The sequence below is a fragment of the Ostrinia furnacalis genome, unplaced genomic scaffold, assembly GCF_004193835.3.
Source record: "Ostrinia furnacalis isolate ACB-3 unplaced genomic scaffold, ASM419383v2 OfSCF0074, whole genome shotgun sequence".
In the NCBI taxonomy this organism is placed as follows: Eukaryota; Metazoa; Arthropoda; class Insecta; order Lepidoptera; family Crambidae; genus Ostrinia; species Ostrinia furnacalis.
The window spans coordinates 271,527-294,228 of NW_021130313.1; the positions used below are offsets into that span (position 1 = coordinate 271,527).

Consider the following 22,702-nt stretch of genomic DNA (forward strand, 5'->3'; position numbering starts at 1 on the left):
GAGAATTTATTTTATTTTTGACCTGATTAATCAACAATGAAAGAGGGTAAGTATCGGGTTGATCTTTGAAAGGGATTTTAACGAAGTCGTGAAATTTCTTTACAACGCCATATCATCAAAGAGCCATGGGACTAATGCAAATGGGATTACTTTACCCATGGGCAATTTTATCGAAATGAAAAATATACGCATCTCTAATAAAAACATGTATCTCAAATTCTAAATCAACAAGTTATTCAATTCTTTGTATTACTAGCTAACCACGTTAAAATATATATACAGAAGATAAGTATATTCCCTAAAATATTTACCTATTTCGTACAATTTAGCTACTCGTTTTGTAAAAGTTTTTAGAATAGAGTTTGTTTCCTGTTTAGGTACAAGAAACAAAACAAATAACGTTATGTAAAAATAGATTTCCACGTCATAGTAATCCTATTTCATGTAGGTAATAAAAATAAATAAATAAATAAAATTTTATTAAGCGTTTAGGACAAAAGGGTCGACGTATCGATTTTTAGAATGTATTGTATGAAACGTGGAAACCTCACATAATTCTGAATAGAACAAATCATTGGAATCATTGGAATTGGAATGTTCATTCTATCGGTGCGTTAGTGTGATTAACTACATTACTATTCGTACTGACTGAATTTGGATAAAGCAAATAGTAAATTGAACACCAATTATACATTAAAGCATACCTAGTGTAATTTCGAGTAGGTATTAATATTTTTTCATGCATCCAACAAACTTACGAGTTAGTGGCCAGTCTAATAATCCGGTTTAGCTCATAATGACAACTTCTCTCAAGGTGATTCTTACTCAGTCACTATTTGACTAAGATACACCCCGCAAATTAGAAGCTGTACCTCTAGTACGAAAAACTTTCGAGTTCGTTTCGTTGCGTATTCAAAGTGTCATCGAAAAATTTTGTATGAAAAATTAAACAGCGCCCCCTATATTATAGCCGCCCTAGGGGGCGCTGTTTAATTTTTCATACAAAATTTTTCGATGACACTTTGAATACGCAACGAAACGAACTCGAAAGTTTTTCCTACTAGAGGTACTGACCAAACTATCGGCCGACTAAAAGTCTGAAGTCTGCAGGGTGTCTAAGATGTAGAGTTTTTAAAGTTTGAGCTTACAGATAAGCTAAAATATATTATATTTTTTAATAATTTAAAGGAAACTTCAAAATATGAAATCATACTTTAACATTTTTTAGCGTAAAAGTATTTTACCGTACAACAATAAAGAATGCCATGTCCATAAGAATAATCATACCGTCACGTACACAATATTTCCCGTTCTTAAACTTTTGTCTTATCGCATACCCATTCATCGGGATAAACCCAACCCGATATGAGCACGAGTATTCATCACCAGGAAAATTTTGGAACCACCGCGGAGCTTTAAATATGAGGCTCTACATCTTTAACGCATTCACAGTTCGCTACGCGGCAGTGCAGCTCGTACGCTTAAGTTCACGTAGACCTTATTTACAAACAAAACAAACATGAAGATCACAGCTCTATTCATGATGGTGATGGCAGTGCTCGCCATGTTCATCGGTGCTGGTCAGGCCAACCCTGCCCCTAAGGTTCCTGTCAAGCAGGTCGCCAAAGTTGTGGTAACTATAATTAATATAACTTTTTTAAGGAAAAAAGTTTGTAAACTCATAAACTGTTTGTCTGTTATTCCTTTGCGCAAAACCTTACTCTACGAATTTTGATGGAGCTTTACAATATTGTATTTTATGTAGATTACTCTTAATCAAGCCTGTTCCCTACCTACCTACCTATAAATGTACGTAGCTATCAGAATGGCATAACCACAGCCTTATCTAATCTAATATTTATAGGCTATCATAAAATATCATTTTAACTTTGTATTTTTACCAAGCGTTAAAATAATAAAAAGAAATATGATAACGAGCATTATTTTCTAAAATGGAAGTTCTCAAATTGGGAGTGTGTTGTTTTGTACTTCCTTGTTGACAAATGTTTTTTATTTTCAGGGCAAAGGACTGAAGGTCATCAGCGCCGCGGGGACAGCCCACGACGTCTATAGGAGCATCAAGGACAGAAGGGGCTGAGAAGAATAATAAATTATGTCTTAGATTAAAATATTATACTACTTATTTGTAACTTGTAAGACGGTGCCAAATATTTTATTAAAATTATATTTGCTTTAAACATAATGAACTGTTTTTACTTTTTTTTAATGATGGGTTAGGTATACAAATTGGGACATCATTTTGCTATTTATAGATGTAAGGATAAAGAAATATGTATAATTAACGGAGAACACCATAATCTCTTAAAATTATGTCCCATAACTTAATTATACATCTGTTTGAGCAATGTAAAGGACATAATTAACTCTACTACTTAGTTTTTAAGTACTAATCCGATCAAAAAATCGTTCTTTTTCAAGAGAAATATACCTAAACATTATAACAAAAAACATCCAAAATATTTAAAAGTCCGTCTAAAATTTTATTACACCAGAAAAATTAATGTAAATCCGAAATCCGAAAATGGGAAAGTAAAAAGGATTAAAAACATAGTAACATCAAAAGATGAAGATCATGAAATAATATTATCGTAAACGCAATAAAATGATAACAGAATACGAGTAACATTCGTTATAATTAATGAATATGGACGGATAATTCGATACTCTTTTTCCAGCAAGTGGAGTGCCAAAATGACATCGATATTTTTTCGCCCTAGAGGGCATTAACATCTTATGAGATTGTTTTTTCTGAAGGAATAGACGAGCTAGAAAATTAATCAGATATAAATAAATGTAGGTGTGACAAATCAGTATCATCTTACAAAATAATGCGACCATAAGTATTCATTAGATATGATTCATCTTATTTCATAAAATAATATGATAAAATTATCTGTTAATAAGTAAGTATCTCTATTTTTTATCCTTATTTCAAAAGACAGTTCTCTCTTCAGGTTGTCTGGAAGAGATCGCTTTCTTGCGATGGATCTCCTAAATAGTGTCTTTCCAACTTTACCATTTTCGTCAACTTTTATGTCTTCTTTTGCCGCAATTTAGAAATAAGCAGGTATAATTTAATTAATATCACAACACTATAAGAGTACGTACAAGAACTACATTTCACACACTTAGGCTGGGTTGCACCATCTAACTTTAACTTTAACAATCGTCAAGTCTCTACAAAAACCAAATACGACCGGTTATCGTTAAAGTTACCGGTAAAGTTAGGTGGTGCAACTCAGCCTAAGTAATAACCACATGATAAGTAATAGTACCAAGGTTATATCTACTAAAATGTTTGATGGCGATTCGAATACGCAAAGGATTCGAAGTCAAAAGTGTTTCGTGCTAGAAATACAGAAGTATATTATTCTGTTACAATAACAAAGGGAAGAAGAAAGGGACCGCTTACAAATATAATAACGTCGTAAAACAGAATCCGGGCAAAGGACCGGTTGCACGCCTTACTGATTAAAACTCATTAGGCTTTATATCCGGCCCCGAACTTCCGAATGCCCAGGATAATAATAAATTCGCAAAGGATACGCATTTATTGGCTGATCTAAGCCGGGTGTTTTTAATTTAGGTTTTTGTACAAATATTTCGGAAAAGTCCCACTGAAGTTTGTTTGGGAATGTCCAATTTGCGGTTAACCGGCGATTGGATACTTTGGATACTAAACAAAAATACCTANTACCTATACCTAATAAACGTTTCAAAAAACCAACCGACTTGAGAACCTCCGCTCCTTTTGTTGAAGTCGGTTAAAAATGCTGGTTACTAATCTATACTAATATTATAAAGCTGAAGAGTTTGTTTGTTTGTTTGTTTACTTGAACGCGCTAATCTCCGGAACTACCGGTCCGATTAGAAAAATTCTTTCAGTGTTAGATAGCTTATTTATCGAGAAAGGCTATAGGCTATACAATATCACACTACGATCAACAGGAACTATGAAAAATCTTGCGAAAACGGGTTTTCACGCGTACAAAGTCGCGGGCACAGCTAGTCTATGATAAAGGTCTGTTGCCTTTCTTTTATGCCGTACTTAAGACAATATGACACCGATTAATTTAATTAACAAACCAACTTGATATTCATGAATTATTGAACTTTTAGAATAAATCACAAAGCTTAGATAGTGAATTACGAGTAAATACAGACGAACAGTATTCTATTATTTAAATTCAATTCAAAACCTTAACTATGCTAGTTGTAAAGCACTTAAGGAGCTTAAATACTAAAAGTAGGTACTAATAGTAGGTAAGTAATAATATTTTAAGAGGCCAAATAATAATCGAATTTACGGCACTTTTCACTAAGGCAGTGACTAAGGTTTAATATTTGTTCTTGAAATAATCTTTATAAAAACATCATATTCATAGTTAAAGATAAATCGATTGTTTATTTTTTTGTTATTGCCGTCATGTACAATTTAAAATATAAAAATACAAAGTTAATAAAATTGTATAAAATAAGATACTAGATTCTTATAGGTAGGTAGCTAGAATGCAGTTTAAGGCGTTTTTTGCTTCCTGAATTTTCAGGTTTTTTTAAATTATTTGGTTAACTCCTAATCCTACATTTTGCAGATCCAATGTAAACACAACCTTACACGCAGCCAGTCTAATAAGACGCAGCAAACTACGTGACAAGTTTATCGACACATTTATCCTCATTTTCACTTCGATACAAAGCCTGCGTAAGTTTCCGCGTATATTGATTTATACTAAAGATGTGTGTTTTCCCAAAATACGACAGTTATTATATATTTTTTGGGTTTAACCAAACTTCAGTTTCAGTAAGATACAATGGGAGTTACGAAGAAGTCAATGAATAATCTATTACCTACATACAACAGCTGATAATGGAGACATTGTTTACTTGTCATTGGGAATATTGTAATAATGCTAATGCTATAATTGTCTGAAAAATATTAAAACAATATTTGAAAAAGAAAACCTCAAGTGCTTACTACCTCATCCGCAACGTGAAAGGCCTATATTTAACCCTTGAGGATTCAATTCCCACCTCAGGCAACGTCATCTATTTCAGTATGACATTCACATCGTTTATTGGGAGAGAACAATATCCTAGCCTGATTTTTGCAAGCCACTTATCTGTTAGTTGCATTTTAGCCAAACCATGCTGTGACTAGAAATGCACTAGTCTCCCATCTCGGCTGAACAGATGTTCCACAGGTCAGAGAATTATCTATACCTACAGATATACCTACTTACAGTCGATAAGTGCTATGACCTCAAATGTGTAGATTTGTAAGAATATGAAATACCTACTTATGGTTTGGTAGAATTAAGTACTTATGGCAGGCCTGTTCATCTCCGCGAGTTTACATCGAAAACAAAACACGCACGATGGCCCACCTACAGGACAAGGCTTCACATACAAGCGAACATTGACTAACGCACGCGTATTCTTGTGTAGGTATGATGGAAGAAAATAAAGAAAATGGTGNAATACCTAATAAACGTTTAAAAAATACCAACCGACTTGAGAACCTCCGCTCCTTTTGTTGAAGTCGGTTAAAAATGCTGGTCACTAATCGATGATAAAGGTCTGTTGCCTTCTTTGATGCCGTACTTTAAAGAATGAGGGTTTTCGCGAATGAAAGATCCGCTAGATGGCGGGACGTGGATGTGGGGTCTGACTGCTGCGTGATTGGTGGATTTTGACATATCTGTCAATGTCATGTCAAAAATAACCAATCATGCAGCATTTGGACCTCGCGTCTACGTATTGCCATCTGGCGGATTTTTCATTCGCGAAAGCCCTCATTTATATGAAACCGATTAAATTAATTAACAAACCAACTTGATATTCATGAATTAATTAACTTTAAAGAGTAAATCACAAAGCTTAGATAGTGAATTAAATACAGACGAACAGTAGATATTCTATTATTTAAATTCATTACAAAACCTTAACTATGCTAAGTAGTTGTAAAGCACTTAAGGAGTTTAATAAATGCCAAAAGTACTTCATAGTAGGTAAGTAATAATATTTTAATAGGCCAAATAATAATCGACTTTACGGCACTTTTCACTAAGGCAGTGACTAAGGTGTAATATTTTATTTGTTCTTGAAATTATCTTTATAAAAACATCATAATTCATAGTTAAATAATCTAATTTTGTTTGTTTGTTATTGCCGTCTTAAATACAATTTAATAAGAAAAATACAAAGTTAATAAAATATAAAATAACTAGCGGCCGCCCGCGACTTCGTACGCGTGAATCCCGTTTTTCCCGCTAATTCCCGTTCCCGTGGGAATTTCGGAAATTCCTTTCTTAGTGCACCTCTACGGTACCTAAGCTACGTTCCTTCCAAATTTCAAGTGCCTACGTTTAGCCGTTTAGGCTGTGCGTTGATCTGTCAGTCAGTCAGTCAGTTTCTCCTTTTATATATTTAGATATAGACTCTTATAGGTGGCTAGAAGGCTATTAAAGGCGTTTTTTGCTTCATGAATTTTCAGGTTTTTTTAATTATTTGGTTAACTCATAATCCTAGATTTTGTAGTTCCAATGTAAACACAACCTTACGCGCAGCCAGTCTAATAAGACGCAGCAAACTACGTGACAAGTTTATCGACACATTTATCCTCATTTTCACTTCGATACAAAGCCTGCGTAAGTTTCCGCGTATATTTATTTACACTAAAGATGTGTGTTTTCCCAAAATACGACAGTTATTATGTATTTTTTGGGTTTAACCGTTTCAGAAAGTTGAGTAGGAGTTACGAAGAAGTCAATGAATAAACTATTACATACATCAGCTGATAATGGAGACATTCTTTACTTGATATTGGGATTTTTGTAATAATGCTAATGCTATAATTGTCTGAAAAATATTAAAACAATATTTGAAAAAGAAAACCTCAAGTGTTAACCCTTCAGGATTCAATTCCCACCTCAGGCAACGTCATCTATTTCAGTATGACATTCACATCGTTTGTTAGGAGAGAACAATATCCTAGCCTGATTTTTGCAAGTCCACTTATTTGTTAGTTGCATTTTAGCCAAACCATGCTGTGACTAGAAATGCACTAGTCTCCCATTTCGGCTGAACAGATGTTCTACAGGTCAGAGAATCTATACTAATATTATAAATGCGAAAGTAACTCTGTCTGTCTGTCTGTCTCTCTATTACGCCTAAACCACTGAACCGATTTTGATGAAATTTGGCATAAAGATAGTTTGAGTCCCGGGAAAGGACATAGGATAGTTTTTATCCCGGTTTTTGAAACGGACGCGCGCGATAAAGTTTTTCTGTGACAGACAAAATTCCACGCGGGCGAAGCCGCGGGCGGAAAGCTAGTTCTCTATACAGATATACAATCGATAAGTGCTATGACCTCAAGAACTAATTAAGTTGAAATGCTTTATGTGTAGATTTGTAAGAATATGAAATACTTATGGATTGGTAGAATTAAGTACTTATGGTGATAAGAATGTTACTTTGCGTTATTTTTTCCTGTTCTAATGGTCTATTGCTGTAGATAAAATACTAAGTAACTATCTAGGAAAGACCCTACTACAATGATGAAATATGATTACAGTTACTCGTATGTGACATTCAAGTGTTTATGCATATGTGACTCCGAAAACAAATATTTACTTGTTAGATTGGAAAAGTTCGCTACCAACTAAATTGTTCGTTAGTGAATTTCTTGTAATTGTCTTTTTTTGTGTAGTACAGGGCAATTAGGGGGTACTTAAATATATTAACTGAGTTTACTTACATTAGATATCTAAGCGATTCAAAATTTGCAACGGTGACGAAACAAATAAGGCGGCCTTATCTGTAGGCAACGATCTCCTCCAAAAGAATCATTAATAAACAGCTATTATATATCATATATGTGATAAACAACAGTAAAAAAAGAGTTTTCCATTTATAAAACTTTTCAGACCGACTGAAGTTTGAGCCGTTTATTATACCTACTATAGAAACAAGATTTAGGTCAACCCAGCCAGTATCGTAACTAAGAAAATAAAAGACGCCACGAAAAATATAAACCTGTACCTAATTTCTTATTTATTTACCAGCACTATTTATAGTACCGAGGGCACATTAATATACTTGATGTCCTTGGAGATCTGTGAACAGAAGGTTGAATCGATTTATGAGTACGTTCGATTCCTGAAAAGTTATTAGCAGCAAAACCACAGCTGTTCAAGTTTGCTGTAAGAATTCAATAGAACTTAATATCTCCGCTAATGCTACAAAGCTTCAACCACACCAACATGACATGTGATTGAAGCATTAGTCAATGTGCATGCACCAAATGTAAAGGAAAAACAAGAAAACGAGGAAAGAAACTGGTTTAGGACAGCCCTTTCTATCTGACCTGGTGGTTCCCGTAACGGTAGTTCGTCTTTTTTGACGTAAACTTTGCCAGAGGTCGCGGGTTCCGTCCGATAAAATAAATGCATGGACCTTTTCAAAAGGAAATAAAAGGTCTATGAAAAGTAGGTAAATTGTGGGTTGCTTATCTATCACTATACTTACACAAGCAAACAAAAAACCTGATCAAAGCGGTTTTGTTTAATATTGCGTCAGTTCAGTCTACACATTGACGTATTTGTAAAAGGTATTTTGTATGGCACACCTGTATTGACAAACGTGAATGAACTTGGGAATCTATAAATGTATTCATTAGTGGAAACAATAGGATGCTTTCATAAATTGTGGCACCTTCTAATAACGCTACATTCATGAGCAAGTAGGTATCATCATTGGGTATCATACACAATTTAGTTAAGTATCAGCTTACAAATTGCATTTCAATTACTTAAGTCCTATAATGTGCAACTACTTAGGACTTAGGTAAATGAATCGCGCTCAATTAGGTAGGTAAATCAAATATCAAGGTCAAATATTAGAGCGTAAAATAGCGCTAAATGAAGATAGCGACTTATTTTAGGAGAGCTAGTTGTAAAAAAACTATAACTAGGTGACCTGACCCATCAAGCCATCGGATACCGGCGCAAAGATGATGCAATATCGCATAGCAATGTCTAGAGACTCGAATTCACTTTTATTCGGCGAACACGGGCTCAATTAACCCGCAAGTCAAACGACTGCGAATAGAGACCCTATTCGAAGCAACAGTAAGACCATTTGCTACAACAACGGCACTTTAACACATGCGGCCTTCTTCGTTTAATGACGATTAGAGATGCACCGACACAATAGAAGCCGGAGCGACTCGATTCGATAGCGAGAAACGTCAAGCCAATCGATAAAACCGCGCGTTTTAACGCGCTCTCGCTCGCAGGTTGCGAGTGCTACGTAAGACCGTAGAGAAAATGTTTTGGTTTGAATTTATAGCATTATTTTAATGCCTACCAATTTATTTGCAGCTATTATTTTCCAGATTCCCCACTTTTATATAGTTCCATGTAACAAACGACTCAGTTTACTCGATATTACCAAAACCCACTCGATTTTTTTATTCGTTAATAGACGTCATGATCGGTCTTTGCCAGCGTTTTAGACAAGCCAGACAGTAGTGTTAACTAACCTCAACGATCGGACGCGTGTCGTCCCTGTGGCAAGAAACCGATAAACGTGTAATTTATTTTTAACTTTCAGAGTTGTAACATATTCCAAGGTTAGTGCCCAATTTAAATATTGTTAATAAATAATCGATAGACATTCACTTAAGAGACAACCATACCGAATTGAATTTTTCCTCCTAATAATAAGTTGCTAAGCGGAATAGTGGTTTAAAATCAATGAATGTCAAAAGAAGGCATGGTTAAATTTTATCCGTGTATAATCAAGTATTATTGACTATTTATAACAGTATAGAGCTGTTGGCGAAAACAATAATTATCATTTTCCTAAGCTGCAAAAATAAGTTTCGTTGCGTGCAATCTAATGCTGAATGTAATTATTTACCCAGGTGTTTAAAATACATAATGGAATAAAAATGCACGTACATAACCTACGTGGAACTTAAGGTTTAACGTTGTATTTCGTTATTTTATAGTGGATTGTCTATAATCAAATTTATTTAAACTAAAAAATTGAATAAGTACAGCAAAACTTTTTATCTAAATTTCTACTCAATAACATCCGATAATGATGTGAACAACATAATAAATTAAATAAATAATTCCAACAAGTTTATTTATAAATATTCCTTTGATATTGTTTCCTAAGCATCTATTTCTGGGACCTCTTTAAGGCGGTTATTGGTCTAAAATACTTACGCTTCTTTCAATACCGATATGTACAGGTACACAAAATGTTAGACATTTTGCTCTGCGTGTCACTNGTGTCAGTATTTAATGAACAGCAGGTTTTATATTTTTATACATTGCTATGGTATCATCTGTATCTATACCAGACAGACAAGTAGACAGAGCTGTTATCTACATGACGCAGGCAGTTCCATTCAACATTTTTTATATGTAAAATCAATGCTTTTAGTGGGTTTAGGCGTTTAGGTACGATAAGAACTTGGAATGAATTAAATACCTTACAGATAAGCGGCTGTAGCTTAGTACTCTACACCTACAATCTACATAGAAGTCAAAATCGAAATAATTGCAATTTATTACTGGTATAATAAACATTCAAAATAGTGTCACTTCTAACACTAAAAAGTATGTGTCTTTACTTACAGGTCCTGAAATGTGTGGCATTTGGGCGACATTCGGCGTAGATGGCGGGCTGAGCGCGACCTGCATCAAATGCTTTTCCAACATCGTGCACCGGGGACCCGACGCGTGGCGCATCGAGCAAGATGCTCGCGAACCACTCGTCATCTTCGGCTTCCAGCGACTGGCCATCGTCGATGGGCTCCATGGAATGCAGCCCATGAGACTCCACGCCTACCCACGCACCACCCTCATATGCAACGGCGAGATATACAACTGCAAGCGACTGCAGGAACAACACCAGTTCCCATACGAAACAAAATGCGACGTGGAAGCAATCATCCACATGTACCAGAACTTCGGTATCGCAGAAACCGTCAGGAAACTAGACGGCGTTTTCGGCTTCTGTCTCGTTGACGGAGAAAAAAGAAAAGTTTACATCGCTCGAGACCCTTACGGCGTCCGTCCACTGTTCAGGTTCCACGATGAAGACAACGACGTACTAGGTATTTGCTCCGAAGCCAAGGGTCTGATTGGACTAAAACAAAAAGGTAGCAAAAACTCAAGTTTGGGACAATTCCCACCGGGACATTTCCAAGTTTGGAGTATGACTGAACAGGGAAAAGTGACAGTGGATTATACTGAACAGTATTACAAACCTGGAATGCCACCTCAATTTATACCATTCGTGCCAGATGGAGATTTGCAAAAAATGAATGTCTACGAAAAGACAGCGCATTTACTTGAAGCATCTTGCAGGAAGAGATTGATGGCCGAAAGAAGAATTGGTTGTCTTCTTAGCGGTGGTTTAGATTCATCGTTGATTACTGCACTGGTCGTAAAACTTGCCAAGGAACACCAGCTTCCATATAAAATTCAGACCTTTGCTATAGGCATGGGTGACTCGCCAGATCTGGCCGCAGCGCGAACCGTAGCAGAGTACCTTGGGACAGAGCATCATGAAGTTCAATTTGATGAAAACGACGTTAGAGAAGCATTAGATAATGTTATTTACCATTTGGAATCATTTGACATAACGACAATACGCGCCAGCTTACCGATGTATCTTTTGTCGAAATATATCAAAAACAACACGGACACTACCGTAGTGTTTAGCGGAGAAGGAGCGGACGAATTAGCTCAAGGTTACATTTACTTCCGCGATGCCCCGACCGTAGAAGCTGGTCACGATGAGAGCATACGTTTGCTATCCGATATTTACTTGTACGATGGCTTGCGGGCAGACCGCACGACCAGTGCACATAGCTTGGAACTCCGTGTACCATTTTTAGATATCCAATTCACCAACCATTACTTGAGCATAGATCCCAAATTACGACAGCCACAAAACGGCGTCGAAAAGCATTTATTGAGAAGCAGTTTCGCCAAGAGCGGTTTACTGCCAGATTCAATATTATGGAGACATAAAGAAGCGTTTAGCGATGGAGTGGCGTCGGTGAAGAAATCATTATTTACGACTATTGCTGAAATTATTGCAGAGAGATTCACAGAAGGGGATCAAAAATATGAAGGCGTTCAACCAACAACCACAGAATCGAGATACTATCGTAGTGTTTTCGAAAAATCATTCCCAGGACAACATAACTTCACGCCCTACTACTGGATGCCGAAGTGGGTGCAAGTCTCTGACCCATCGGCAAGATTTATTAAACACTATGCTGCTACATAAAGTACTAAATATATTTCGTGTTACATGACTCTGTTTGTGATTTCACCCATAACTGATGAGTTCCACAGCTAAAAGAAATTAGACACGACCTTGATATGCAAATACTTAATACAATTTGAATTAATAGCTAACTCTAAAAAAAAGTATAATTGAAAATGTTAGACAGTTTATTTATAGTAAATGGTGCAAAGGCGGCCTTATTGAATCCACAAATTGTTCCAAGCAAAAGCAATTACCATGCACCGTATCATGTATTGTGGGCTTCATCTTGCTTGCATCTACGTGAGGAAAGTCTTCCAGAAAGGTTACTCTATCATGATTGTTACTCTTCTTTGTTGAGTGATTGATGATTGAACTTTCACTGGAACAACTTGAAATGAAATCACAAAGCGTTAGATTCGATATCATCTTCAGTACTGGTTTGTTGGTTACTGAAGTGGTTCTGTCCACGAAGTTAATAGTTTTCTCTGTCGATTTATCGGTAGAATCTGACTTTGTAGTCTCTGATTCTGCGTCTTTGTACACTTTCTTCGCGCTTCGCATCAGATCCCAGATGAGGAAACAGTTTGGGCAGAATACGTCTTTGTGGATGCACTCTAAATTAGATTTTTCATCTGTACGAGGTATAAGTGGGTCGGCATAAACGTACCGACTGAGTAGGACACTTTTTTGGTCTACTTGAACTGCTTCGTCATTACATTTAGACGTCCGGGGAATATGAAGCGAGGGGTTCCTGAAAGCTTCGCAAGTGGTACACTTGCAGGTCATGTTTGCGAGCTCCTGCTTCAAGATTCTCAGCTCAACTGGCTCCCAGCTGCAGTGAGATTTGGGTAAAACAGTGTCCCACATGTTTGAGATTTATTCAACGAAACTCAAAGCCAGATTCACCTTCAATCATTATTTTACGTAGGTAATGTATTTTAACTCATTATGCTTAATAATTAAAGAAAAATTTGTCCTGAACTATTGTGCCATGATAGTGCGACTGTCAAGCACTGTCAAGTGTGGTCAAGTGGTCAAGAGTATTTAGTGACAAACCGTCATATAATTTTGTGGACCCTATGGAATTTTCGAAAGCTTACAATGAGTATGTATGCTTACTTGGGTCATTTTTATGGGAATTGCCCAAAGATAAAAGAAGAATTGTCAAAAACTAGGGTGTCATAGCCATAGCTCGCATCGATACCAAAACATTATTACAAAAATTGAGATCATAAAATGTAGGAAACCAACTCATAAAATTAATCACAAACCAGCATGGACATAATAGCAAAACTAATATGAAGGCCTGAAATCGCTCTCTAACCATCTTTGATCAAAACATAACTATGAAGAGAGGTCAAGGCAGTACAAAAAAGGGTCAGTCAGGTCGGATTCCTACTTCCAAGGTACGTAGCGACATAGACGTTATCAAAATACACCATAAAAGCGTTCATTACTAATTGATTGCTATATTACAGCCGTTTTGCGATTGTCGACACTGCGAATGTAGAAACTGTCCCGACGTTCTACAAAAACTAGCGATTACGATAAAAGATAGCAAGAGCGGCGGGATCCGCGGCAAAGGGGCGAAACGAAAGAAATGCAGTAAGAGCCTAAAGAGAGTGTCACAGACATCAGAACAGCGGCCTAGCATTCTAGACATGTTGAACCCCAACCGAAATTGCGACTGCGAAATAATGGCGCGCGCTATTCGATCTCACATTCATATGAACATGGGTATGACCGACCAAAGAGGCGGGAATTCGGAGCAAAGACCCTCCAACTCCAAAGACATAGAATAAAACATATGATACAACGTTAATTTCTAAGTAAGCATTAAAATACTTTTCGATTTAAGCTGTTTTATTTATTGCAGTTCTGTATTTTTACATTTTTAATTATTACAGTTTTTATATTGCTTTAAAATGCTCAATGAACACACTATAAAACCTTAACTTAACTTCAGATTCGTGTTGATATTTGTTTCTCCTATCTACAATAGTAACTTTATTCGTCCATTGCATCCCCATTTTGTTCTTTCTTTTCCTCTTGTTCCTTTTTAGCTATCTTAAATTTCTCACACATGTAGTTCCAATATTTGCATCTAATTTTATCATATTTCGTTGCTAATGCTTGACAAAGTTCAATGGCTCTATCGGGACTATGTAGACAGCTAATCTCACCTTTTTTTATGGCTTCATCGCATATATCAATGATAAATGCTAATAAAAATGGCGAACGGCACTTATGTTTATACAAATCTTCACAAAATGAGGTAACCACGGCATTACCACTAATACCTCTCTTATCGTGCAACAGGACTCCTCTCAAATAATTCCATGAACTTTCATTGTTTTTCACGAACTTAATTTTCTCCATTGCATAACATATTTCTCTTTGAACATTCAAATCAGACCAGCCGAGATGATTGTTGACTACAAAATATCTCTGATTCCAAGCAGAGTTGTTGCGGACATCCTCGGTTAAAAGATTGTCAACGAAATCCATTTCTTTATTGAAGAGCCTGAAAATATTGAACAAATATTTTATTTAATGAGACGCCTTTACTTAAAATGAATAATTATCAGCTTACGTTCAATAAAAATAGGACTCCTGGACTAAAAATAGGACTTTCTGTTAGTGGCAAAAGGAAGATCTGCCATATTTATTGAGTATGCCCCAGACTTTGTAATGGTCTTCAGCATTAACATGTTTACATTATTCTTTATACTAAAAATTACTACATTTGAAGTATTGAAATATCATTCAAGGTAATGAAGATTATGGCTCATAAAAAGTTGAAGCAGAACATCAAACAATATAAATTGTTAGTCACAATTTTTCTTATCAAATACTAGGAAATAATGCATAAATCCGGTGACACACAAAAGTAGGCCATATAAATTATACCATTACAGAAGACTTTTAACACAAGGCTAATGTAGTTATTAGGGCTAATAGTTATAGCATTATGATTGTAGCAATATGGGTAAATAAAATAAAGATAGTATTTAACATAACATGTAGCTTAATATAGAACTGAATCTTTTGATAGAACAAGAGCCTGTGAACCCTAGACCTTAGTTATTTTATCAAATCTGAAAGTTTGTTAGCTCATGCTACCAACACAGTATAAAGATGAACCATGAAGTTTTAGTGATTGTAGCTGAATGTAGCTTAAGCCGCTACCCTAAAATTGGTCTGGGTTTCACAAGCTCTTAGTCCATGAGTTTTAATGGTTTTAATTTCTACTACAAATTATGAATATTTAAATTCATAATTATTTGTAGTAGAAAACTGTCAACCAATCTAAAAAAGAACATGGCTTACCCAAATGTCTTGATAGCCCACTGCCTATGCTGCCAGGCATGGTAGTTCTTAGGGTCTTGAAGAAGGGCATCACCAGTCAACTCTAATTCAAGGCTGGGGTCTTGTAGCCACTCAACCAACACTCTTCTGTGGTGCCACACCTAAAATATACAAGATTTTACATATTACATACTTATTGGTATCAGTAATACATGTAAGGAAATACAAAATTTTTAGTGTCAGCTAAAAATAGGTAGTTAATTTCAATTACCTGATAGTTTTTTGGTGATTGTTTTATTACTGATTCCACATAATCTAATTCTGATCTCAAATCAGTACCCAAGGATTTCAGTATGTCTCTCCTGCAAGAAATTTGTCATACACCATTTCACATGATATTAAATAAAAGTAAAAAAGTATTTAATTCTGACAAATGTACATGTCACAGATCTTATATGCAAGTCATGAAATTAATATGAGTAACAATCATTATTTTTCTAACAATCAAAATGCCAATGCGTTACAAAATTATTGGCCTTGGTCTCAGATCGTTTGGCATAACAAACCACAATTAAAATAGCTTACCTGTACTGCCAGACTGTATAATTAGCCGCATTGAGTTCAACCGCATCTTTGGTCAGCTGTAGAACCCTTTCTGATTTCTCATTCTTTTGCAGCACAGCACGGAAATAGTCGTAAACATCTTCAACTGGAAAGAAAGTTGACATTCAAATTAGTACAATAAATCTTCTATTATTAAATATAACTTTAAATGAAATAGGTGGAAAATCACTTTATATTCCATGTCATAACTTGGTGGTAGCTAGTAAAACTATATTATAGGAAAATTACTAAGTTTATTTTGTAATAGGAGTCTAAAGGAAGCAATCACAAAAATTAAAGTCCGATTTTTAATTCGACGGAATTCTGACAGCTGTCATTTTTTGACAATTCAGATGTGATAAGCCTTTTTTGCTTTGAATTAATAATAAATAATATGAAATGAAATTTCATCAAGTACAACTTTTAAGAATGAACTATTGTTTGTTTTGTGAATTCAATGTTCACTAATTATTATGTACATTTTAGAGACTAAATAGAAAAAAACGTGTTTTTAACACAGAAAAACGACATATTAACATAAACGAAAATATGTATTGATCATCAATCATCATTACCGTCATCTTAATCAACTTGGATTATAAAATTGGCATCTTGTTAAATTGATTATTTTATGAAGCTAAATTTTATTAACAAAAGGATTTTCATAAAAAAGGTTTGTAACCCATGGATTATTGGCCAGGGAGTCCAGTAATAGAAAAATAATTTCCCATTTTTTTTTGTAACTTCAAAAATATGATAATATAAATTCAAATGACCATTTTGAAAGGATCAGTACATTTTTAAACCTTAGTTTTTCAAGTGAAACCTTAAATTCAAGAAAGGATTATTTTTTAATTTGTGAAAATGCTCTCCATTCTTAGTGGGAATGTTTCAATGTTGACAACACTTCTGAAATGTCAAAATTCCGTCGAATTAAAAATCAGAGTATAGTTTTTGTAGACTTAATAGGTAGAAGGAAATTATTGAGTTGCACTATATGTATGATTACTAAAATACCTACATCTTTCAGAGTGCGCAATGACTACAACTGGGTTTGGTCCATCGTCTTCAGGCACAGGGGTTATGTCTTTCCATTCAGGCCTATCCTTGTACAGAGTCCACACAATATCACTGTCGCCGCTGTCCGACATGCTCACTGTGCTAGCTAATGTGCTGTAACTATTGTTTGAAACTCGAGTTTTATTGTTCACGTGCTCCGAGTACCAGATAGGTAACTACTGTAATGCCAATGTAAATTCAGCGCCGCCGTGAATAAACACAGCACACCTAGGCTCAGCGCATAAGTGGTTCGTTATCACGACACGTATCTTTATTTATACACACAGGTAATTTATTTAACAATAAATGTCTCAGATTATTGAGATGGAAATTCTTGCCGAACCAGTGGTGTACTTTTATTGTACATATTGTCAAAGTCATTGGTGACAGGCGTTACAGCTGATGTCACGTATAAAAGTTACGTTCCGTTTCGATCGAAATAAAAGTTACGTTCAGTTTCGATCGAAGTGAAAATAAGTTAATAAAATTATGAACGGGGAAAGCCTCCCCCCAGTCATTATTAAGGTTATACCGCAGGTAGTCACGAAAACGTACCTTCTGGAACTGGACGGCAAACCCGAGCAATATGTACCTAGTTAGTTACTAGGTAGCCACTATTAAAAAACATACGGGTCGAATTGAGAACCTCCTCCTTTTTTGAAGTCGGTTGATAAGTCATCATCATCATCATCATTTTCAGCCTTAAGAATACCTACTGCTGCTGAACATAGGCCTCCTAGTCCAGTCATTATTTATTTATTTATTTATTTATTTAGGTTCACCATCAACTATTACATCAATATTTGCACAGACACTTTGACAATACAATAATGTAAATGTATAGCTATATTAAGGTAAACACCGCTTACATAATATTAAATGTTTGCTAATTATTTAAAGGAAAAGAAAAGAAAACAATAAAAAGTCTGTTAATCATTACAATTTACAACTCATTCAAACATGTTCAAAAGTCTCCATGACTGCCTTTCTAAACTGTTGACGGCTATCAACGAATATATCCACCGCCACACTGTGCTCATTCAATAACTTGCATAGACGAGGAATTGTGGAGCTCCTACCCAGGACGGTTTTGCGATGGGGGGCACTAAAGGGTGAGATCGGCTTGCGGGGGATCGTGCGTGGTACGCGGAGATTAAATTTACTCAGGAGTTGGCTGCTGTCAACCCTACTTCTCATGATGTTATGGAGAAAAACCAGGTCAAGCAAGTCCCTTCGCTGATTTAGTGTTTGCATTTTGATTTACAGACTTACAGCTGGGTATCTCGAATTCCGAGATTCTTACCTAATTTAAGCTTAAATGACTGGACTATCCCCCAATGTTTTCCACAATGGCCGGTTGGTGGCGGCCTTATTACTAAGTAAGTACTTAATGGGCTTCAAATAAAAACAACAACTTTTTCTAAATGTTTATATTCTATCAATAAATTATGTTAAAACTATTAGGTAACAAATACAGAGGAATCATTCAGTGCTTTTAAATAGATGTTAGTTACATTCAATTAGGCTAGCTAGGCAACTTCAGTTTGAGTTCGACACGATTACCAAGCGTAGGCGAGGCCAAGTCCGTTGGAGTAGGTCATGTGGGAGACAGCCGGAGCTGCGGAGTACGCCACGCCAAGAAGACCAGCTGTGGCCACCTAAAAAAAAATATTTCCCAGTTCTTCAACCATACATCGTATAACAGCGAACGAGTCTCGTGCTTTCAGCTTCTGGTACACACAACGCAATAGAACTGGAGGGACCTTGGGAGATACCTATTTTGTAACTTCAGTGGCGGGTGAAATCCTTTAGAAGTCATAATATGTGATATTTATTATTCTGTGGTGATATCGATCTATTGCCCATTCATCACGAAAGGTGCCGAAAAAGGTGTGGCGACAGTCATGCGACAAAAGGGGCAGCAAGCTACCGTTAACTCTTGGCTGACTTATTTTAGCGCAGTAGGCTTGCAAATCGGTTTTATATCCGTTGTCTATTGCTGGCATACAAGCACAAGCTTTGCTTTAGATTGAGCCCTGATAGCTTCACGTGAGTTCAAACTACAATGTCGTGTTATTATTAACTTAACACCTAACTTACCTTAGCTACTGGTGCGGCATAGGGCGCAGCAACTCCTACGTGGGACACGTAAGGGGCAGCATAGCCTCCATAAGCTGGCGCGACAGCCAGGCCAGGGTTGCTCACGCGGATGTCAGACTTGCGGACGCTGGAGAACGGGGTGTCGATGGCCTTGCTGTATGTCGACACCTGAAATTTTATTAATACTCTCACTAACGAGCTCAATTTTTAATAATTTCTCTGTTTTCTCTCCAACTTGTCTGGCCAGAATGGGGAGTGTTGGCTAAATCCTCCATTTGCCTCTGCTAAATTGAAGAGGATCGTGTTCCTGCAGTGGAGGCTAAAATGGGCCATGATGATGGTTTTAAAAAAAGGCCCGTTTGCGCAGTACCGTAGGTAGCTTTTGAACTAGGTTGAGAATCAAAACTTTGGCTGCCGCGAGCATTTATTCTGGTATGATGTAAAAAAATGTCCGATCCGAAAGGGATGATTCTACTTATTGCTCAAAAATTTAACTGTAGTATCTCTGATTATATGAATTTTGCGGTTAAAAACTATTAGGTCTGGTACGATAAGGCTATCTGAATGTCTCTTGTGATTTAAATCTCCTGTTTTATCGATCCCTTTTAGTGTTTCGAATCTCTGCGAGGTTAACGATACCTGTCCAAGATTGAAAGGTGACCGCAGAATGTTTGAGTGCTGGCTGGCGATCGCGGGCTGCGCTGGGTAGTTGTTGTAGTACCCGCCGTAGCCTCCGTACGCGACGGGCGCGAGTAGACCCCCGGCGTGGACGCACGCCGCCAGGCAGACGAGGAGGCTGATCTGGGAGCAAAAGTAGCCCTCCGTTCCAGTATGGGTACATAAAAAATACCTAAATATAGGTAACCCTAATTTAGGACCCTGAACCCCTAAAAAAATAGGAGAAAGTAAAACTTACAAAATATAATTCAGGGTTTCTAGGCTTAAGCTACCTACCTACTTACCTTTATGTAACTTACTTATTTATCTTTTTGGTAGTTAGAGATTGATAGAACACACTTTATTGTGTGTACACCACATAAAGAAAAAAAATGTTATGTTACTACAAAGTATACCTGTGATAATACGGCACAATTTAGGCGGTCTTATCGCTATAAAGCGATCTTTACAGACTCTACACTGACTTAAATAGCTCCCTACGTCACACGATATTAAAATGGACGTTAACTTTATGTTATTAAAGTAAAAAAGTGCTCTTTCACGAGAAGGTAAAAAGTAAAAAAAAACTAAATAAATAAAATACTTGGTTATCTACTCACTTTTGCGATCATTTTTCGTGTTCTCACCCCACGAAGCTTACGACTGATATGTTGCACTTACGGGCTCTGTAAGGCTTTTATACAATACAAGGCGGTTGTCAACAGTCTAGTCATAGTATAGGGCCATGTGATAACGTATGGGTGAGTGACGTAATGGACAATCATTCCTGCGTACACCTATGCCCCTTCGAGCTTAGGAAAATGTGGCGGGTGCGCCCAGGCAAGGACAGTGCAAGTTTGATTGAGCTTCTAAAGTTCCCTGTACACTACGCGCCGATAATTCGTTATTTCCGGTCAACATAGCATGAGAGCCATCTACGCTCACCTATTGTCCGGTGAAGCTGAAAAAGCCACTCACGGCTCATCACCAAGTCCATCCGAAAAAAAAACAGCATTCTATGGATTATGTGGCGACGGTCTTCATAGCAAGAACACGCTCCTCTTTATTTTTATCACTATCAAATGGGGATTTTGGCCTTATACTTCCCCACGCCACCCCTAGGATCGCCTCTTACGCTTGATTATTCGTCCAAGCTCTTACGACATCCACGAGAAGAATTGGAGTGGCCCTTTCTTCTGCCTAAAAAAACTTACCGGAAATAGCGCAGTTTAGGACGTTCACCCATAAGGTGGAAGACCTCATAAAGGTAGCAGTAAGGCCCAGAACAGACGGTGAAACGCAACTGCAACGAAACTGCAACTTTCTGATGATTCTGATGAATGAAACTGAAACTGAAGTTTCAAACTGGTCGCGTCATGTGTGGTCTCTCAACGGACGCTATGGCAGAAACTTAGATGCAACTCAAAAGTAACTAGCAGTTGCAGTTTCGTTGCAGTTGCGTTTCACCGTCTGTTCTGGGCCTAAGTAACACATGGATGCAAGCCGTTACCCGGTCTTAATGGAAATCATTGGTTCATTGGGGGAGGTCTTATGTTCAGCAGTAGCATCATCATTTGAAGATGAAGAGTTTTAACATTTTGCTACGTTGAGCACCTTAGCATTATTAACTACCTACTTTTTTAATTAAAGATATCGTGTTGTAAAAAATCAGCTATCGCCAAGTGTAGTAGACACTTTAGATATAAAACTTAATGACAGTCATATGGCACGCTTCTATCGAACCTTGTAATAATTAGGGCTATATGAGGTGTAGGTACCTAACTATGATAAACGGAGTGAATGCATAAAATTAATCGGAACTAAACTTAATGGGGCTCAAGCTCGTTTTATTGATAGGAACTTTCTGTTCGGTGGGCTTGGCACGATTGGAGCTTTAAAAGCACCAGAACGGAACTAACATCATTTCACTGAAATTATAATAGTCCTTTTGTAGAGTTAAAACCTACATCCAATTCACTGTAACTAGGTAAGTATCCGTAATATTAAGTACTTAGGGACCAATATTTATTTTTATTTATTTAGGACGTCTAATGAAACTCTACTTATGGTAGGTAGCACATGAATTATGGGCCCACTTTGTCAAAGGCAATAAAAACGCGCCGCCAGCTCACAAAGCGTATCCGTTCTTAAGTAGACCAAGTTCGTCTAGTCATAATTTGCGAAGCAGTAGCACAGAATAAATGTTTACGTAGTCTATATGGCGCGGTGGTTCAGACTGAGTGGGTTGTAGGTTCGATTCGATGTCGACGACGCACGGAGACACGACGAAAAGTCTTTAGATTCTAACTTGTAATACCTACTTACGTCTTTCTAGGTTAAATAGAATATATTAACCTAGCTATGTAGAGAAGAAACCATACTGTATGTAAATCGGTACCTACCTTGTAGGTAAGTTTTGGTTTGAGGTCGATTCTGGGATAGTTACTTTACATAAGTAATTGACACATTGGAGAAACTTCTAGCAAATTCCTTCAAAGAAAAATAACTCAGAGCTGTTGCCAATAAATACAAACCTATCTATTAACATACACGATCTCAATTACATGGCAATGTAAGCCCGCATTCATTCAACACGTGTGGGATTATTAGACAGGGCGCGGCCTGCAATGTCTGAGCTTTTCGCTTGTTTTGA

At 36.7% G+C, this 22,702-nt stretch overlaps 5 protein-coding genes across 5 annotated transcripts; 3 read left to right on the forward strand and 2 right to left on the reverse strand.

Moving 5' to 3' along the window:
- The first annotated feature begins 1,437 nt into the window (after window positions 1-1,437).
- LOC114350283 (moricin-like) lies at window positions 1,438-2,203 on the forward strand. Its single transcript, XM_028301019.1, has 2 exons — window positions 1,438-1,633; window positions 2,021-2,203. Exons 1-2 carry the CDS (start codon window positions 1,520-1,522, stop codon window positions 2,096-2,098), a joined length of 192 nt encoding a protein of 63 aa, XP_028156820.1. The 5' UTR covers window positions 1,438-1,519; the 3' UTR covers window positions 2,099-2,203.
- Window positions 2,204-9,528: 7,325 nt separating this feature from the next.
- On the forward strand, window positions 9,529-12,367 carry AsnS (asparagine synthetase). The gene is made up of 2 exons (XM_028300848.1): window positions 9,529-9,655; window positions 10,676-12,367. Exon 2 carries the CDS (start codon window positions 10,684-10,686, stop codon window positions 12,337-12,339), a length of 1,656 nt encoding a protein of 551 aa, XP_028156649.1. The 5' UTR covers window positions 9,529-9,655; window positions 10,676-10,683; the 3' UTR covers window positions 12,340-12,367.
- A 924-nt stretch (window positions 12,368-13,291) lies between these two features.
- On the forward strand, window positions 13,292-14,172 carry LOC114350182 (uncharacterized). Its single transcript, XM_028300876.1, has 2 exons — window positions 13,292-13,727; window positions 13,800-14,172. Exons 1-2 carry the CDS (start codon window positions 13,668-13,670, stop codon window positions 14,121-14,123), a joined length of 384 nt encoding a protein of 127 aa, XP_028156677.1. The 5' UTR covers window positions 13,292-13,667; the 3' UTR covers window positions 14,124-14,172.
- A 62-nt stretch (window positions 14,173-14,234) lies between these two features.
- Window positions 14,235-17,665, reverse strand: Fnta (farnesyl transferase alpha). The gene is made up of 5 exons (XM_028300862.1): window positions 17,255-17,665; window positions 16,216-16,339; window positions 15,902-15,992; window positions 15,652-15,791; window positions 14,235-14,845 (listed from the first exon to the last, which is right to left on the reverse strand). The coding sequence occupies exons 1-5, from the start codon at window positions 17,382-17,384 to the stop codon at window positions 14,329-14,331; spliced, it is 1,002 nt and encodes a 333-aa protein (XP_028156663.1). The 5' UTR covers window positions 17,385-17,665; the 3' UTR covers window positions 14,235-14,328.
- A 1,042-nt stretch (window positions 17,666-18,707) lies between these two features.
- Window positions 18,708-20,731, reverse strand: CPF (cuticular protein 44-aa motif). Its single transcript, XM_028301009.1, has 4 exons — window positions 20,670-20,731; window positions 20,032-20,193; window positions 19,393-19,560; window positions 18,708-18,950 (listed from the first exon to the last, which is right to left on the reverse strand). The coding sequence occupies exons 1-4, from the start codon at window positions 20,679-20,681 to the stop codon at window positions 18,852-18,854; spliced, it is 441 nt and encodes a 146-aa protein (XP_028156810.1). The 5' UTR covers window positions 20,682-20,731; the 3' UTR covers window positions 18,708-18,851.
- Between the last annotated feature and the right edge of the window lie 1,971 nt (window positions 20,732-22,702).

Bases quoted from the DNA above. Each gene is read 5' to 3' on its own strand.
- LOC114350283 (XM_028301019.1), top strand. From the start codon at position 1,520: ATGAAGATCACAGCTCTATTCATGATGGTGATGGCAGTGCTCGCCATG. The intron at 1,634-2,020 runs GTAACTATAATT...TTTTATTTTCAG, and splicing joins AGCAGGTCGCCAAAGTTGTG to GGCAAAGGACTGAAGGTCAT.
- AsnS (XM_028300848.1), top strand. From the start codon at position 10,684: ATGTGTGGCATTTGGGCGACATTCGGCGTAGATGGCGGGCTGAGCGCG.
- LOC114350182 (XM_028300876.1), top strand. From the start codon at position 13,668: ATGAAGAGAGGTCAAGGCAGTACAAAAAAGGGTCAGTCAGGTCGGATT. The intron at 13,728-13,799 runs GTACGTAGCGAC...GCTATATTACAG, and splicing joins GTCGGATTCCTACTTCCAAG to CCGTTTTGCGATTGTCGACA.
- Fnta (XM_028300862.1), bottom strand. From the start codon at position 17,384: ATGTCGGACAGCGGCGACAGTGATATTGTGTGGACTCTGTACAAGGAT. The intron at 16,340-17,254 runs GTAGGTATTTTA...CTTTCTTTCCAG, and splicing joins CATTGCGCACTCTGAAAGAT to TTGAAGATGTTTACGACTAT. The intron at 15,792-15,901 runs GTAATTGAAATT...TGTATATTTTAG, and splicing joins AATCACCAAAAAACTATCAG to GTGTGGCACCACAGAAGAGT.
- CPF (XM_028301009.1), bottom strand. The intron at 19,561-20,031 runs GTATCGTTAACC...ATAAAATTTCAG, and splicing joins CACCTTTCAATCTTGGACAG to GTGTCGACATACAGCAAGGC. The intron at 18,951-19,392 runs GTAAGTTAGGTG...ATTTTTTTTTAG, and splicing joins ATGCCGCACCAGTAGCTAAG to GTGGCCACAGCTGGTCTTCT.